This window comes from Drosophila bipectinata, chromosome 2R (assembly GCF_030179905.1).
Source record: "Drosophila bipectinata strain 14024-0381.07 chromosome 2R, DbipHiC1v2, whole genome shotgun sequence".
Classification (NCBI taxonomy): domain Eukaryota; kingdom Metazoa; phylum Arthropoda; class Insecta; order Diptera; family Drosophilidae; genus Drosophila; species Drosophila bipectinata.
The window spans coordinates 20,233,122-20,251,417 of NC_091737.1; the positions used below are offsets into that span (position 1 = coordinate 20,233,122).

Consider the following 18,296-nt stretch of genomic DNA (forward strand, 5'->3'; position numbering starts at 1 on the left):
TTAAACCACCGACAGTGCACTCCAACCGTATAAATTATGAAGGTCCACCTGATGATGATGCCCCAAGAAGGAAATCGTATGTTAATTGTTATTTTTTTTTTTTTGGGGGGGAAGTTGTGTCCGGAAGCTCCCAAAAAGTTACCTCTTGCAAGCATAAATCTCAGAAGTCAGGAGTCAGGAGGAGTCTAACCCTCCTGCTGATCCTGATATATCTTCGCTTTCATCCCTTTTTTGTGGAGTTGGAAGTTGCCACAACCCTACTTTCCCGCTTATCTTATCACATTCATTACTTGAATTAGACTTCAGAGTGCATCGGATTGGGATCTGGGACTCTTAGGGGACACATTCGTGAAAATTGGCAATTTTTGAAATCGGAAACTTGGTCGAGAAACCAAAAGAAATGCCGACAACAAAAAAAAAAAAAAAGGGAGTGAAAACAGAGATAAAGGTAAGAGAGAGGACGGACATTAACAAAGGCCACAGAATTTTCCAATCGTTTTTATTGAATTTTCGCCAAACGGCGGCAACAGGGCGAGAAAACTCTGGGAAGTCATGCGGATCCGAAGACTAGAACCAAGAGTCCCAAGTTCATCCGGATTCGTGTCATTGAGAAACCCAATATAATCTCTTATTTTCTTTGTTCCAAACGGTTGGCTACTCGAAGGGCATTTTTCATTTTAAAGACATTTTTTGACAATTTTTACGTTTTTCTCGTCGTTTTCCCTTCCAAGCAAAGGGAAGGCAATTGGGAGATTAGAAATGGTCGGCGAGACCCAGCGGTCGGTCCGGTAAGGTCGACCTCTGACCTTGGGCCGCTTGATTGGCATTTGGGAACGATAATCCTCAAGCTGTGCCGCTTGAAAGTCAAACTGAAAACTCCGTCTGGCAATAAAAACGAATGTCTTTTTTTTTTTTGGCATAATTTAAATTTAATATTTCTTTCGTTTGGGTTTTTTTTTTGTAGTAAAAAATGATTATACAGATTGGTAGTGGTATTGGGTATGGTATTTACATTTATCTTTAGCTTAAGCTTAACATTTATCTCATAAATACGTATCTATATATTCGTATTTCGATTCTGAATCGCTGTCTTAATCTCCTTATAGAATAATAAATACATCACTGATACGTAATATTTTATAATCTTAATGGCTAGAGACTGATATTCTATATACAGAGTGAGAGTAAGAGTCTAGTAACCTGAGGGGCGGCAGTTTACACTTGGATGGATGCACTCGCCGGATGGGTAACACTCGACGGTGTCGCCGGGAATCCGGTGTCCAACCCCTTCTTGTCCCCCTTGTAACAGCAATAATAAATACCGGTGGTGGTACTGGTGGCGCAGGAGATGCCACGCGATGCCACACCGTTGTAATTAGGGCGAGGAATTGGTTCTGGTTGAGAGTTTTGAAGTAGAACGAAATAACGAACGGGTTACGTTAATGAATAACTAAAAAAGGGTCTTTAATAATTAATTAGAGCTACGTGGGAGTTCGCAGTACGGCAGTTCCTTCTCCGACCCGGTCTCCGGTCTGGTCACCGACCCCGTCGACCCCATCTTCATCTTCACTTGCTTTTCGCAACAGTGCCGCCAGCCGGTAGTTTGGGCAACGGAGTTGTGGCAGCTCCCGTCCCGGTGGCCGCTGTCTGTTGTCTGGCACTTGCCCCGCCGCTGTTACCTTTGGTCTTTGGCGCCGTGGCCGCGGCCGTCAGTTTTCCGGCTGGAAGGGGCGAGGTCTTTGGACTGGCTGCCGCCGCCGGAGTGGCACCCGGACTGGGTAGCGTTACGGTGGGCAGCTGGGGCATCGCCTTTTTGGCGTCCCCATCTCCGGGCAGTGGGGCCACTGCTGCCGCCCCACCGCCAGCCTTCATCTTCTGTAGGTAGTCGTTGATCTCGCTTCCGGATCTCTGCATCCGCGACAGCTGTTCCATGAGGTAGGCCTGCTGGTAGCCGTACATGGGGTTCATGCCCATCTGGGCGAAGATGTACATCAGATTGGACTGATTGGCAGCCTGGGCAGCAGCCACCTGGGCAGCCTGGGCGGCCTGGGCAGCCTGAACGGCTTGAGCGGCTTGGGCGGCCTGGGCCCGCATCAGGTTCTCCTTGGTGAGGGCCATTTGTCCGGCACTGGAGGCGATGCTCAGCGGAGCATTGATGGCCGGCAGGTCCTTCTTGGCAGCTCCTGGTGGTGGTGTCGGGTTCTTGGCCGGCTTCTTGGCCTGAGGATGGAGCATCGGCTGGTTCTTCAGGGGAGGACTGGGCTTCTGGGGCGCGGCCTGAGGTCCTCCGTTGGCCATCTTTGGTTGGCCAGTCGGTGACTTCTTGCTGGGCGCCACCTTCTTCATGCCCGCCTGCATTGGTGGCGGATTCAGGGACAACGAAGGGGCGTTCTGGGCGGGCGCCAGCTTGGGAGCCAGCTCGGGCAGGGCGTTCTGACGCGGCAGGATGGGCCGGAACTTCTTGGCCGCGGGCTCCCCGTTCTGTGGGGCTGCCTCGCCTCCATTGGCCGCTCCGTTCTTGGGCGACTTGTTCTCGCTGGAGGTGGGCGAGTGACTGCCCATTTGGGCGGCGTTGCGCTTCTCGGGACTCGGTGTCTTTTTGTCCCCCTGCGTGGGCGTAAGTACTGGCTTGGCGGGCGGCGCCGCCTTCATCGGTGGCGAGGTCTTCGGCGGGGTGATGACCCGGGGAACACTGTTCACCGGCGACGAGGAGGTGGGCGGCGGTGGGGTGGGCACCTGGGGCATGTGCGGGGGCGTCATGCGCGACATCAGGTGCTGGGGCGAGGGGATAACGGCCTTGGAGGGCGGTGGCGTGGGCAGCTTGACGGGAGCCGGGGGCGACTGGCGCTTCTGGGCCTCCTTGCCGGCCTGCACCTGCTCCGGCGTCTGGTCCGGCAGCTTCACAATCTCGATGTAGTTGTTCACCGGAGTCTTGTGCTTCGGATGCTGGCCGTTGCCGGGCGAGGAGGGATCTCCGTTGTCCCGGGAGATGGTGATGGACAGCGAGGAGGGTATGTTGATGTTGCAGGAGTTGAGCAGCGACTTCACCTTGACCTGCTGCTTCTCGGGGGCGTCTTCGCACGGACTGGCACTGCGCTGGAAGGGATTACCGTTGGCCGGTCCAGGGTTTCCTCCTCCCGACGGCATGGAGATGGAGGACATGGGATTGGTGTTCTGGTCGGACTTGGTGGGTGGATTGGCCGGGCCAGAGTTCTGCTCCGACTTGGTGGGTGGCGATGGGAACAGGCCCGCCATCGCTCCTCCTCCAGCGCCTAACATGTTCTGGAGGATTCCTCCACCTCCCCCGGAATTCGATCCTGCATTAGCCGCCGGCTTGGGGGTGTACTTGTAGGTGGGCATCGTGGGAATGTTGTAGCTGGGCACGTACTGCGGCGAGCTGGGCGAGTAGCTGGGGGAGTTGGGGGTGTACATGGGCGTGCGGCAGCCGGGCGGCGCCTCCTTGCCCTTGGACTTGCTGGCGTTGAACAGGGCCAGGTTCAGATAGTTGTTGGAGCTGTTGGAGCTCTTGCTGCTGGGAGCCGGCATGGACTTGTTGCCCATGTTCCGGTTGTTCTGCGCCGGACTGGAGGCATTCGATGTCGGCGGTGGGGGTGGCGGGCCCATCTTGGAGTCGCCCCCCTTGGGACCATAGACATGCGACTTCGCGGACGAGTTGCTGCCGTTGGAGTTGTGGTTTCCGATCGTCTTGATTTCGGTGCCCATTGGCAGGAGGAGATTGACGTCGCTCGGGATACTGGCGAAGGGATTCGGACGCGAGGCCTTGGGCAGGATGGGCTGGTAGCGCTTGGCGATGGGCGTTCGGTTGCCGGGCGCCGCAATCTGCATGCCGGAGTGCTGGTGCATCGGCGAGGGCGGCGGGGTGAACGGTGCCGGGGGCTGGAGCTTGCGCGGCGCCAGGATTGGCGGCTTGGCCGGTGGCGGCATCAGTGGCTTGTCCAGTTTGGAGGCACTGGTGCCAGCGGAGGGCGCCTCCGAGGCGCTGAAAGTGGCACTGGTGCCCGGCAGACGAATCTTGAAGTCGACCCGCGGCAGGGGAGGCGACAGCTTGGCCTTCTTGCAGCGCGCCTTCATGGGCTCCTTGTTCTTGCGCTTCGAGGAGGCGATCGACTTGGGGGGCATGCAGCTGGGCGGCTTCATCAGCAGGCTGTCCTCCAGACTGCCCTTCGACTTGCCGCTTAGCAGAGGCGGCGACGTTTCCAGCCCCTTTTCCGCGGACTCCACCTTTACTTTGATGGGAGTGAGGGCGAAGGACTTGAGAAACTCGGACTTGGGGTCCTCCAGGCCACCGCTGGTGACTCGGGGACTCAGAGTGCTGACTCCGTTGGGACTCAGAATGCGTTCCGTACGAATGGTCAGGGGTGGCACGGTCAGTGGACTGGGACTCTTTCGCTTGCGGTCGCCACTCGAGGAGGGAGAGGACTTGGGACTGCTGCCACTGCTGCTGGTGTTGTTGTCCTTGTCTTTGTCCTTCTCCTTCTTGTCCTTGTTCTTGGAGCGAGACTCCTTCTCCGGCTTGAGGGGCTTCACGATCTCCTTGCGATCCGGATCGGACATATTGATGATGGTCACGCTATTCTGCTTGGACAGATCTATCTTCAGCTTAATGTTGGGCTCCGAGACTGTCGGGCTGGCTGGGGCAACGGCGGGCGAGGCAGGAGCTGGAGCTATAGCCGGTGGAGTGCTCTTGGACTTGGAGCTGGACTGCGGGGAGTGGCTCTTCTCACGCTTCTCCAGGAGATTGCGATTGATCACCAGCTTCAAGGGCTCGGCGCTGAGTGGCGAGAGTTTCGGTGGCTGCACCACCGTTTCCACGTTGCATGCCTCTTTTTTGATGGCCGCCTCGATTGCCGGCACTTCCACCTTGGCCGGCGCTACCTCGACTACCTGCTCGGACTGTTCCACTTTCAGTGGCAACACCCTTCGCGGTGCCGGCTTCACCACCGGCTGGGGGCACTCATAGACACGATAGTAGAAACGCATGGGTGCGTCCCGTTTCCACGTGTAGATGTAGGCGATGTCCATCAGGGTGTAGTAGTCCAGCAGAACGATCGTCTTGACCTTGTACATGATGTCGATGCTGAAGCGCTGGGCGTCGATTTCGAACTTGTCGTAGACGAACTTTTTCAGGTGACTAACCCGGCACATGGCCGGGCACTGGAGGTATCTGGGACGGAGAGTATCCACCATTTCGTTCTCTGAGTCGGAGTCAGATTTCAGTTCCCTGTGGGAGAAATGAGAAAGAGAAAGAGGGGAAGGGATGGGATTAGTTTACAGGTTGGACTTGGTTTTCAAAAAATCTATAAAGAACCCCTTTTTCTTGGGGGATTACTTACCCCATTTCCGCATACTCCAAGGACAGCGACATATCATCCGAGGGACTGAAGATTAGATGCTCGGTATCATCGCCTCTCTGCTCGGGCGTGGCCAGGGCCGCCTCCTGCGGACGATCCTTGTAGAAGGCCCGCTTTCGCATCAGCTCCCGCTCATAGAGACCCGGCACGAGCTTGTAGACAATTGCCTGGAGCGTGGTGTCCGATCTGCAAAAAGGATAGAAGAAGAAAAAGGAAGCGGATTAGGAAAGGACATCAGAGAGAATCCCTTTTCAGGGGTGCGTTGGCCAGTGAAATGGAAAGAAGAACAAAGGCGGCGGGAAATGGAAAAAGTCACACATACTATAGACGGAGGCAAGGAGGTAAGGCAGGAGCCAAAGTCGGGACAGGACTTCCTTGGCGCGGAAACAAGAGACGCAGAAGGACAGAAGGGGAAGGGGAAGAAGCGGTGGCAGGGGTGACAACAAGCCTGTACAAATTAGGCGGCAGATGCAATTTTCTATTGCTTCCATGGCACGCAACACTAAGAATAAATAAAAGTAAAAGTCTGGGGTGCTTGGGTAGCCAGGGTGCCGGAGAGAAATAACAACTGCTTCTGGTGGCATGCGCTGGTGACGATACCGAGGCCGAGATAGTGGTGGACTCGTCCCTGGTCCCCGGTGTTGGTGTACCTCTTAATGGTGGTGGTTGGTATATTACCCCGCGCCAGAAATCGTTCAGGAGGAAACACACTGTGGAAGTCTGGAACTCAAAGCATTAAGACAAGATTCTGCTTTGAAAAGCATCTCAGCTCCGTGCCGTTCCGACCCCTGAAGGCTGAAACAGGCGCTCACTTCAATCATTTTTCGAGAATCCAACAAAAATGTATATATATACATACATATATACTATATATATATTAAAAGAAAGACCGAAATGAAGGTCTGGCTGGGAATAGAAACCAAAGAAAGAGGAAAGAACGCAGAAAGACTAAGGAACTCTTCAACATCAAACAACTCTTCTCATTAACATAAAACCCTCAAAGCCATAAATTCGATCGATCATTGCCTTGAGGGGGGGGATGGGGATGGAGAGGAAAATGGTCTATCACTAAACGGATCTATTTAAGGGCCTACATCTAGCCCTATTAATTAAACTATGAGATGAGATGGGAAAAAGATAGGAGCATAAAAAATGGAGGGGAAGCCACCATATTATGGGGATTACTTTCACTCAGTCTGGGGATAGGAAAGTGTAAAAAGTTTTACAACTTAATCTTACTATACTCTCCAGTGTTTTTTTAAATTAAATGATCAAACTTTATTCAGTTTTTTTTATAAAAAAAATAAAATATTTTTTCTTTTTTTTTGTACTTCCTTGACAGGAGTTGAAACCTCCCCTTTTGTGGCTGTTTAACTTCTTTTCATTGTCAGTCTTTTAAGCCAAAAAAATAAAAATATTAAAAAAAAAGGAACAGAAGCCCAGAGCCGAAGCTATACCCCTGTAGTATGTATGTCCATCCCGCTCCGCCCTGCAATCAGTTATTATTATATTTGTTGTTATTCTTGTCAGCTGCTCGTATTAGCCGTCGGCTAAATATTCCAAGACCAGACCAGGCCAGCACCAAGACCTGGTCCTGGCCATCTCAAGACCCGCCCGTTAATTATCTCAGCCGCACTTGGATTTGTTTTCAGAGTTTCTTGGAAATGCGTTTCGTTGTCTTTTTCTTTTCTCTTTTCTTTTCTTTCTTTTATTTTGTTGTATTTTATATCTCATTTTGATTGTTTTGTGGATCGGAAGAAGGAAGGGGGGGTACCGACTGTAAAGCAATAACAATATGGCCGGCAACTGACACACATACTATATATAGCCGAAAGTTTACTATTTACTTTTTAGTTCTTTTAGTTTACCTTGCTAAAGATAAACCTGAATAGGGGGGGACTCTAAACTTTTGCAATAAATTTAATTGGAGAGTGGAGTGGACTAACAACTCGTACTAACACTAATATAAACAGGGCTACTAAAAATTCATGGAAAACTGTCGGCGGCACAACAAAAGAGACACTTGTTTGCCATACAACCAAAATAATCAAGTTTTTGGGGGCTGGGGAGGGGGTAAGCCACTTCACACCATTTGGCTAAAAAGGTTTCGCAGGTTGTACCCCACCCCACCCCCCCTCAACCAAAATTCACCTGCTCTTCATTTACTCTCCCAACTCTGTTATCGTCTCTGCCTCTCTCTTTGAATTTGTATTCATTATCGCGCTCTCTTTGGGTGTATGTGTGTGTGTGTGTGAGATTACAACCAACGTGCCACATGGAATGGAAAGCCCGCCGTTCGCCGCCTCGCCAGCGGGTGGTTTTCTATACAGACTCCCCCCCTCCTGTGTGGGGCTTTTGGCTTAAACAGTTGGGATAGATATTTCGCTGTTTCAGCGCTAGGCAGGTAGTATATATAGTAGGTATAGTAGGTATAGTAGAGTAGCACTTCTCTGACAAACGAATGAAACGTGTTTTTCATTATGCCCAGCGTAATGGAAATGGTCTGAATTGAAACGTGCCACCAGACCAGCACCAGAAGACACTTGGACAGACAGATGGATGATGTTGGCACTCCCCCCCACCCCTCCCCACGTCAAATAAAGTTAACCGCAGAACCAGAAAACTTTTCGGTGGCAAAGGCAAGGCATCATCATCTTGCCACTTTTTTGGGCCAACGAGGGGCCAGGCCAAAAGGTTTTGCTGATCAACTTCTTCCAATTTTGGGGATGCCTCCAAAAACCACCATACCCCCATATACCATATATATATATGTATACCTTGTTCACCCACCCGAAAATTGCCAAAAGTTGTAGCAACATTTTGGCAGAAACTACAACTTCTTGCTAACCCCCTGCCCCCTTGGGGAAAATCAATCTCGTCAGCGGAACTTAAATTGCTTAGAGAGAAAAGTCGAGGAAAATGCGGGAAAAACAGGCTTGAAAGGACCAAGGTAATCCCAACTCTCAGAAGGAACTGCCCTTAAAGTCCTTAAATTAATGCTTCTCTGCAATCGTACTCTAAGCCGCTTTCGATGAATTTTTAATTTTCATAATCAAAAGCAGCTTAATATTTTTTTTTGCTTTCATTAAATTATAATAATTATTCTTAAAAAGTTGCCGTAATGTGTCGGCAAATCAAATATTCAATATAGAGACCCAACTTGAATAATGAACTTGACTTGGTATCTACCCCATTAAAGATCCATTTGCTTTTGCCAGAAAAAGGTTTGTCAAGGATTTCCTTTCTCCAGGGAGCATCCTTTGCTGCCATTTACATAAAGCAAGGACTCAAGGACCTTCCCCTCCATCTAATCACTGGTTGTCAGAGACAGATATAGACAGATAGAGAGACATACAGACAGTACTTCATAATACTTACTTGATGTTCGGCTTGGCGCTGTTGATGACCATCTTGCAACGCGGACAGAATCGCTCCTTTCGCAGGTGATTAATGAGGCAACTGTGGCAGACTGCAACAAGAATATCAAGAAGAGAGAAAGAGAAAATAAATTAGAGGGCTTTGTGGTGAAATGAGTTGAAATAGGCTGCAAATAGGCTGACTGCCTGACTGGCTGCCTCCATAAATAAATTCCTCAGATTTTCATTCGAAATGAATCGAATTTATGTAAAGCTTCTGCTTGGAGTTACCTCCCAGTTACCATCCCATCCCCAGAGAGAAAAAAAATAGGAGGAAACGCAATCAAACCACCCACGTACCAAAAATATAAACGAGAGCATCTACGACGATAAGGGCTGGAGGGGTGGGGGCTGGGGGTGGTAAACATTAAGCCCAACACACTCAGGGCGGGGAGGCAAAAGGAAAAACTTCTGGCAAAAAGTTGTTTTGACTTTAATGTCAATGCCAGTGTCTGTCTGCCACCCCGCCACCCTGCCATCCCCTGCCAGCCAACCACCCCCCCCCCCTTCCTTTTGGAATATCCTGCACGCTACAACTGTCACCCCGCCAAACGAGGAGGAGATTCCCTGGAACTGGATGAAGGGGGTTACGAGGTGGAGACTCTGCCAGTCCAAGCTGGCCCACCGCCTGTTACGCTTGTCCGTCAGTTTTGGTCCAATGCCGAAATAATAAAAAAAAAAAAAAAAAAAAAACAAAAAAAAATACAGAAAAATAAAAGAAAGAATTCGCACACAGCAGCAGTAGCTGGAAGTGGCGGCGGGGGGGCTAGCCAGGCGCCTCTTTAGTTGGGCGCTCGGTGCGGATGGGGCGTGTGGGCCGTTGGACTGTTGGACTGTTGTTGGGTTGTTGGCGTGTGCAAGGCAGCACAAAAAAAAAATGTTGTTATTGCCCGCCAAATGGCCTCGAATGGGGAGAACTGTCGGCCAGGCCAACAGCCGCCAGCATTCTGCAGGAGCTGCAGCAGCAGCATCCAGGCACTGAGAGAAATTCTTGCAGGAACATTTATCAAATGACAAAGTGATGTCTTTAGAGATCTAAAAGCTCTTCTCTTTGGTATTTATGTTTTAAGCGTTAAAGTTTAAAATTTATTTAAAAAATAAAAGCAAACTTTGAAAAAAAAAAACGTTTTTTTTTTAAATATTTTACTAAAAAATGTTTGAAAACCTTAACTAACTATTAAAATCTATCTGTTAAAGTAGCTATTTGCAAGAACTAAACAAAAACCAACAAATTTTGGGTTTTTTTTTTTTTTTCTAGAAAGTATTTTCAAAAAGCATGCTTTCAGTGATTTAAAAAACACGCTTTTTAAACTTCAAAAATGTTAAAACCTTAGTTTCAGTCATATATTTAAGTATTTTCTGTATTTTTTTAATGGTTTTGAAGTAATAAAGCAAAACCAACACTGTTTTAAATTTTCTTTTCCAAAAAAAAATAAAGAATTGAAAAAGCATGCTTTCCTTTTCTTAAAAAACCACTTGTTTTAACTTAAAATGTGTTGAAATCTTACATTATTAGCCACTTACTAATATTTTACCTATAAAATTTAATCTTTTCAAGTATTTTTCAAAAGGAACTAAGCCAAAACTAACATTCTTTTGAGTTTATTTGCTTTTCTTGAAAATATTAGAAAAAGCATGCTTTTCATGACTTCATCTGGAATAATGAACTTGGCTTGGCATCTACCCCATTAGAGACATTAGAAATAAAATTATTTCAAAAATGACTTTCATGACTTCTAAACATCACGTTTCAACTCGAAATAAATGGAAAATGTCTTGTAATAACAAGCTATAATTGTGTAACCCATAAAAATGTTTCTTTTGAAGTTATTTTTGGAAAGAAATGAAGTAAAATAAACACATGTTGTATTAGTTTTCTTTATATTTGAAAAAACATGCTTTTCATTAACTAAAAAGCAAGTTTCAACTTAAAAAGTGATGAAAACTTCTTGTATTATCCACCAATTATTTTATAACCTATTAAAATCTATCTTTTCGAGTATTTATCTAACGTTTTAAGAGTTTTCTTGCTTTTTTTTGGTTAAATATTAGAAAAAGCATGCTTTTTTGAATTGAAAAGCATAAGTTTTCACTTGAAATTGTTTTAAAACATTGTATTAGAAATCATTTATGGTTTTATGCATTAAAATCTGGCTTTCCAAGTATTTTTGGAAAGAAATAAGCCATAATTATCATTTTTTCTTATATTTCTTGCTTTTTTTGAAGAAAGTATGTAAATAGCATGCTTTTGTGACTTGAAATATTTTTAAAACTTCTTTTCCACTATTTAATAACCTACTATAAACTATCTTTTTCGGTTTTTATTAGATATTATTCATTAACAATCAAACCTTGTATGAATCTTTTTGCTTTTTTAACATAAATTTTGAAAAAAGCATGCTTTTTGTGGCTTGAAAACACATTTCTTCACATAAAACTTATTTTATTAGCCTTCCACTATTTAATTACCTACTATAATCTAACTTTTAAGCTTTTCTTATACGTTATGTAACAAAAATCCACACTTTCTTTAATCTTCTTGCTTTTTTGACAAAAATTTTGAAAAAAGCATGCTTTTTGCGACTTTAAAACCACATGATTGAGTTGAAATATCCTATAAACTTCTGGTATTACCCAGCATAACTATTTTAAATATATTTTCTTCGAGTGTGCCCCACTCCTCCTCTTGTTATCGGCAGCTGTTGCTGCCACAGTCCGGTTTCGCTTCGATTTACTCTGCTTGTCTTTGCCTGGTTTTGCTTTTGCTTTTGCTTTTTTTTTTTTTGCCGTGTGTTGTTGGTTTTGTTGGTATTTGCTTGGGTCTCAGTTCCCAGTTTGCAGTTCCCAGTTGCCAGCTCTTAGTACCTAGTCGTATCCATCGGTACCCCAAGTCCAGTCGCCGGTAAACAGTGTACACAGTCCGGTTCGGTTGGCTCTGTTTGACAGTTAGATGGGACTCCCGGGTGCTCTACATACGTAACTAAGTATCTTTGTATCTGTATCTGTGTATCTGTGTCTGGGACGTCCCTGGCTGGCAACAGATTTAAATGAGCCTGACCAAATGTATCCACTGTCCATTATCAACACATTGGTTTTCGGCCAGATTTGGGTTCGAGTCAGTAGTAGGGGGATGAGAAATGGACGATGGGTCAGTCCAGCTCGTGAGGGTGAGAATGTAAATTCAAGTTTTGGTTGGCCTGGGTGATCTATGGCTATGTAAGTTGGCTTTTATTGCATTTACAGTATGGCCCATCCGGCATGCTAATGTTGTGTTAATATCTTTTGCGACTAATCCGCTGGAGGCTGAAGGCTGGAGCTCTCTCTTGCTGGTTTCTCAATCAATCGCGAGCCAAGTACTTAGAGCCCGGGAGACCATTAATGTGCCCACAAACTTATCGCCCGGCAACATCTGCGCCATCCTGCCACCACAGGCATCATGCCACCCCGCCCTTACCATTTCCTGAAAGTCCTCCCCCCACCCCGCGCTCAGTACATAACTCATCACGTCTAGGCAATTTCGCTGAGCATCCTAGAGGGTGTGGGAGGTAGTGGCCACCACCCAAGTGGCGGCACAAACGGACGCCGTTGCCATTCTAATTAAGCCAAAACGATTAAATGCAACGTCTAAGACGAAAGTAGATACTTTCGACAGTGAAAGGGATTAACAAATGGCAGATACTGTCGAAAGTTCAGAGGACTTAAAGGACTTGCTTTAAAACCTTAAAGTTTTATCAACAAAATGGTAACTAAATTGGCAAAGAAAGACTCCAGAGTGCACTCCTTTTGAGGCACAAAGGCTCAATGCTTCTTTTGATTAACAGGAGAATTGGTATCGAGGGGGTTCTATTGACTCTTTGGACAAAGTTGTGGCTCAGACGATTGTGTGTCTGCTTGGCTAATTTTCATTCATTCAGACTTTTCAACTTTAAAGATACAATTTTATAGATACAATCTAATACAAGATAGATAGATAGATAGATAGATACTTACAAGAGTGCAGACACTCGACTATGGTTGTGGCATCCACCAGATAGCCCGTGCAAAGGTGACAAATGATGTGCGGATTAACGGCCGTAAGGAGAACGGGGCGTGGCCTTGAAGTTGTGGCCAAATCGGAAGTCGTTGTCGCCGTTTCCTCCACGGCTGCCTCCTCATCTGCCGAGGCGCCACCATTGCTGCTGGCCTCTTCGGACGCTGCCCTTCGAGTCAGCGACCAGGATGAGGATGAGGAGGAGGAGGACGATGATGAAGAGGAGGAGGAGCTGGAGGCCTCTACTGTGGACTGCTGCTCTGCTGCTGGCGGCGTTGATTCCTTCTTAATGCCATTCTCTAACAGCGTTTTTGTTGTTGCAACATTGCTGACTTTGCTTGCGGCATGAAGTGTTGCTGCTAATGTGTTTTCACTTTTTACTTTAATGCCGTTGGCTTGAAAAAGTTGCTGGTGTTGTTGTTGTTGCTTTTGCCTATCAGCAACATTAGTTGTTTTTGTTGCTGCAGTTGCAGCAGTTGCTTTCTGAGACAAAGGCAACTTTTTACCAGCATTGTTGTTATTGTTGTTGTTGTTGCCACTGGCACTGCTATTTGCATTGCTGACAACAATGCTTTTTGTTGCAGTTGCTGATTTCTGGGCATGAGCCATGCTAGCGGTTGCTATACCAGGCGGTACCATTGTTGTTGTTGTTGTCTTTGAGGGTATGACGGTGGCTTTCGACTCTGGCGTCATCATAGTAGGTCTCGCTATAATCTCGCTCTCGTTTCTCGATTTCTGTGAATAAAAGACAAGAAGTTGCAATTAAATGAGAAAATATATATAAGCCAAAGACTAAAAATATACCAACAACAACAACTGAGGTGGAAAAGCCAGAGCTGGAAAAGCGAATAACATTTTCTGGGAAAACTTGAAGAGTTAATGAACCCATGGATCGTTTCTAGTGCAATTTAGTGTGGGAGTTTTTTTCTCTCTCTCTGGCTGGCTAGCTTCTTGCTGAATCAGCTGTTTTTTTTAAATTTTTATTTATTTTTTTTTTATACAAACGATATGCCTGCCAGCCTGATACATATATGCTTTTAAATGCGGATTTCGATAATGGATGTTGGTAGGTAGTTGCCATGGGAATGCCCTACCCTACCCCTCCGACCAACCAACCAACCAGCCTCATATTGAAATCCATAGCACTCGGGGGAGTTATTTTGCATTTCAACAGACGTTAAAAAAAAAATATATCCAATAAAAAAAAAAAAAGAGTTAATAGAATGAATGGCAAACGCAAGTACATGTGGTAATACGAGAAATGTATTTTCAAACAATTTCAAGTCTCTCTTGCATCAACGCGCCAGTTAAAAGTCAAACTTTTCCCAAAAAAAAAAAAAAAAGAAAAACTTTTCCCACCCAACCCCCCACACAGACTTTAAACCGAAAACATACATAGAGAGAGAGAGAAAATATGGAAATGGAATATGAATGAATGAATGGATGTGCCGGCATCAGGAGGCAGGCAGGCAAACAGGCAGGCAACCCTGGCAGGCTGGCAGGAGGAAGCCTCTTTAAATCCTTTTTACATCACATTTAAGTGTTTCGTGGGACTGTGTGAGGGAATCAGCGAAAAGTAAGGAACCAAAGGAGCCAGCAGAACTGGTGATGGGTAGAACCCTTTCTTGTGATCCCATTCCCATGGTCGGGAAGATTCTGGATTCTGGGCATGGGAGGTGGAAACGAGCGCGCGCAAAAAAAAAAAAAATGTGAGTACCAACATGAAAAGGATAATAAAAAGCAGCGGAATTTCTCATTTGTGTGTGTGGTGTGCGTGTGCGAGTGAGAGTGTGTGTGTGTTGGGAAGGGATGGTAAGCCGTAAGGTAGGGATGGATGGGCAGGGAGGTAGTCGGGAACGAGACTATGACAATGCAGCGGGAAAAAAAAAAAAAAAAAAATAGCAGCTACAAAATTCGGAGAATGCAAAGCAGACCCTAAAGCCGAGACCGTGGCTTTATCTTTTTTTTTTTTTTTTTTGTACAAACACAGACATGAGCCACTTTCATTCAGAAAAGAAAAAAACACAGTACATACCATAACCATATATACCATATAATCATAAAAACCGAAAACGTTGCGAAGCTGACAGCAAAACAAAGTTGAAGAAAATCAGCAGTTGGCGCCCACACGCACACATAAAATGCCTTTTTTAGGTGGAGACTTCCTCAATTGTCGAGTGTCCAATCGAAATTCTCATTTTGGGTAACGAGACGACACAATCACAATAAAAGTGGGTGGAGGTGGGGGATAGCCCACGATAGAAAGAGAGATGTGGAGAGCGCAACAGCTGCCGGTAAAGGTTGGTGTTGGTTAACGTGAGTGGAGTGCCCCCCCAAAAATAAAAATAAAAATCTTGGTATTTACCTTTCAATTTATTTTCACACCGCTAATCCAGCCAGTTAATTGGCATCGTGGTGGGTTCTATATATATATATCCAATGGCAGAAATAATCCAAGTATGAGGATGGCTGTGTAAATAATCCAGTTTGAATGCTAACTCAGCGTTTCATGTCGTTGCTTATTTTGGATTTCGTTTTTGGTTTCGTTTTTCGTTTTTGAACTCTTTGCACTACTATATCTCCAATCTCCAACTCTCACATAAACACAAACACGCGCTGGCACTTTCGGTTGCTCCTCTTTCGGAGCCTCTTTATTGTGTATTATGCTTTGCTCTATGTTTTCAGCGCGCACACACACACACACACTCACACGCGTCGTATATAAGGCAGCCGACTGATGTTGTTGTTGTTGTTAGCTGCATTTGTCACACAAGAACCGAGACACAAAGAAAACCTTCTGGTTGCAACTGCCTGTATTATTGGTAATTTACATTGAATGTAGTTTACACTCTTACACTATTTTTATTTATTTTATTTTCCAAACTTCATCCAAGGGCACATGTGTTTCACTCTACTTGGCCACTATCGCGGCTGCGATAGTGGTCGGTTCACTCTGTTTGGTTAGCGATAAAATTGGAACGACCGAGCGCACGTCCAATCCGTTCAACGGCTTTCCTTCGAATGAGACTTGCTTGGTCTTTGTTCGCTCTTGCCCGCTATTCGCACGCTATGTACTCGCTCGCCCTCTATTTACTCTCGTTCGTCTTCGTTTTCTTTTTCGTTCTGCCCTCTCATTGGCCATCAGCTGAGCCGAAGTATTCTCTATCTCGCTCTACCGGCTGCTTGTTTTATTTCTCTCTTTGTATGGGGGCGTTTCGCTCTCTTTGCGTTGTCCGCTCTTTTACGGGCTCTGCTTGCTCCGACTTCGACGTCGGCGTCGGCGTTGACGTCGCTGCTGGCGTTGCTTGGCTCTTTTGCTTTGCCAGCCGTTTCTTTGTTAGTTTACGAATAGAGGACGGGTACAAAGGTAGAATACATAGGGAGGTCTATTTAAACACGCATGGAGAGGTTATATAAGTGACTCCTTACCTAAAAAAAAAAGCCATGTACAAACAAGGCACATAATACTATGTGCAAACAAACTTCCAGAACGACGTTCTGACGTTGTGATTTTGGGCGATGCAATCACTTTTTTTTTTGGTTGCCTGTAATCGCAAAATGCATGCAGTTTCCGCCAGCAGAAATTGCATACTTGCACGTAGGCGTTCGCCTTTTATATCAATGGCCCCCCCTTCGCACGCTATCGCCTCGGAATTGAAATATCGACGCAACAATCAGCCGGCCCTCGAGACTCTTGTTTATTTTTTGTACTTTTTAGCGAAAAAGCTCTCCAATCAGTGGCAACAAGCCCCAAGAACAACAACCGCTCAACACCGTTCTCGTTCCCGGTTTCCGTTTTTTGCTTAGCCCACGAAACTAACAATGCTGATCTAACGGATAACGCTCAACGTGGAAAGAACAGCAAACTTCGGTTCATCCGACTTTCTTTGTAAAAGATTGTGGGAGCAGAGAGACTTCTAGTTTCGCATTCAAAGTGCGAAAATTTTCCAAATTTATCTGCTTTCCCGACTACGTGATAGCTTTCCAGTTAACCCGAAGGAATAGCCAAACAAAACAAACTTTTAAATGCATTTTCCAGAAGAATTTAATGTCTTCAAAAGAATGGTTATTTTTGCCTTTCAAAAAAAGTATCTTTAGGTTTAAATTTTATTGTCTCTAAAAGAATCTTCATTTGAATATACATACACAGGTCTTACATTTTCATAACATTTTTCATTCTGAAATTCTATTGTTTAAAAAAGCATAAATATTGGTCTTTATTTAATAATGAATATATCCTTTTTAAAAGTTTAACTTTGTAGGTATTAAAACATTAAGATCTCTAACATGAGTTTGTTATCCTCTATGGTTGTATATTATGGAAGTATAATATAGATTAGTCTATTATACTACCAACAATATCAATAAGTAAGTATATAGTATAGTTTACAAGATTATTAAAATCAAAAATTACCTCCCATTTTAAGCCCACAATTAAAAGTCATATAATATATCAAACATACATTTAATTATTTTGAATTTTATTTCCATGATTCATTATATTTCTCATTTCTTAGTCAATGAATCACAGTTTCATATTTCACAATTGGAAAAAAAAAATAAAATAAAATGAGTAAGAGGATCAAATCCCAGTTGTCAGAAGCTCTGTGAGTTTTCAATAACAAAAAAACCTTATAAATAGGGTAAAGAAGGTAATACATTATAAGAAGTAGAACACATAATATAAATTATGAAAAATAATCCTAGCTTTTAAGAGTCTATTTCCAAAATTTGCTAAGTTTGGTGGGTTTTTTTAAAACTCAATCTTCTTTATAAGGTTTTTAAAGAACTTCAATAGCTTCAATATTAATAGTAATAGCTTCAATAGAGCTTCAGATAGCATCTAGAAACCCTTAAAAGTAGTATTTTATACTATTTTACCAATATTTTACTATACAACCATATTCCTTTTTTGTATCTTTCAGTTTTCATCTAAACATGACCGTTTTCGACATTTAAGTTTCAGAGATACTAAACCCAAATATAGTGCCAATATTTTCATGTTTATTTCTGGCACGTCTTTCCATTTTATAGTCAACTCTCCCATAAAGCTTAATCCTAACTATATCTCCAATTATATTGATTCTTTGTACTCCCCCTTGTTGAATGAAAATCTATAAAGTAGACTCCCCGCTGGTTTTTGGTACGTGTATCCCTTGCGATTATGGCCAATTTCGGACTGGCAGCTTGCGAATCAATTCCTTTCTCCATCAACTGGTATCTCTTTGCAATTAGAAGCACTCGGACGGTTCTAATCCTCGAGTGGAATCATCATGCGTGTGCCGTAACATCTCCGGATTTTCAGCAGATTGTGTTCCTTCTTTTTTTTTTCTTTGGTGGACGCCATCTTAAGTCTTCTCCTGTCAGTGGCTGATTGAGCTCATCCTGTGCTCTGGACACTGGTCATTGGCATTTTGGAGGGGAAAAACGCGGATGGGGGGAGGAGGGGCAGCTAGCAGTAAATTATTGATTGGCTTT

At 44.9% G+C, this 18,296-nt stretch overlaps 1 protein-coding gene across 1 annotated transcript; it reads right to left on the reverse strand.

The window, feature by feature from the left end:
- Positions 1-903: 903 nt before the first annotated feature.
- On the reverse strand, positions 904-15,833 carry Psc (Posterior sex combs). Its single transcript, XM_043210216.2, has 5 exons — positions 15,184-15,833; positions 12,779-13,553; positions 8,751-8,841; positions 5,355-5,558; positions 904-5,242 (listed from the first exon to the last, which is right to left on the reverse strand). Exons 2-5 carry the CDS (start codon positions 13,512-13,514, stop codon positions 1,567-1,569), a joined length of 4,707 nt encoding a protein of 1,568 aa, XP_043066151.2. The 5' UTR covers positions 13,515-13,553; positions 15,184-15,833; the 3' UTR covers positions 904-1,566.
- Between the last annotated feature and the right edge of the window lie 2,463 nt (positions 15,834-18,296).

What these genes read in the sequence shown, in the direction of transcription:
- Psc (XM_043210216.2), bottom strand. Translation starts at nt 13,514, where the DNA reads ATGATGACGCCAGAGTCGAAAGCCACCGTCATACCCTCAAAGACAACA. An exon ending in AGTCGAGTGTCTGCACTCTT is followed by an intron (nt 8,842 to 12,778) that starts GTAAGTATCTAT and finishes TTCTTGTTGCAG; the next exon opens with TCTGCCACAGTTGCCTCATT. An exon ending in TTGGAGTATGCGGAAATGGG is followed by an intron (nt 5,243 to 5,354) that starts GTAAGTAATCCC and finishes TTTCTCCCACAG; the next exon opens with GGAACTGAAATCTGACTCCG.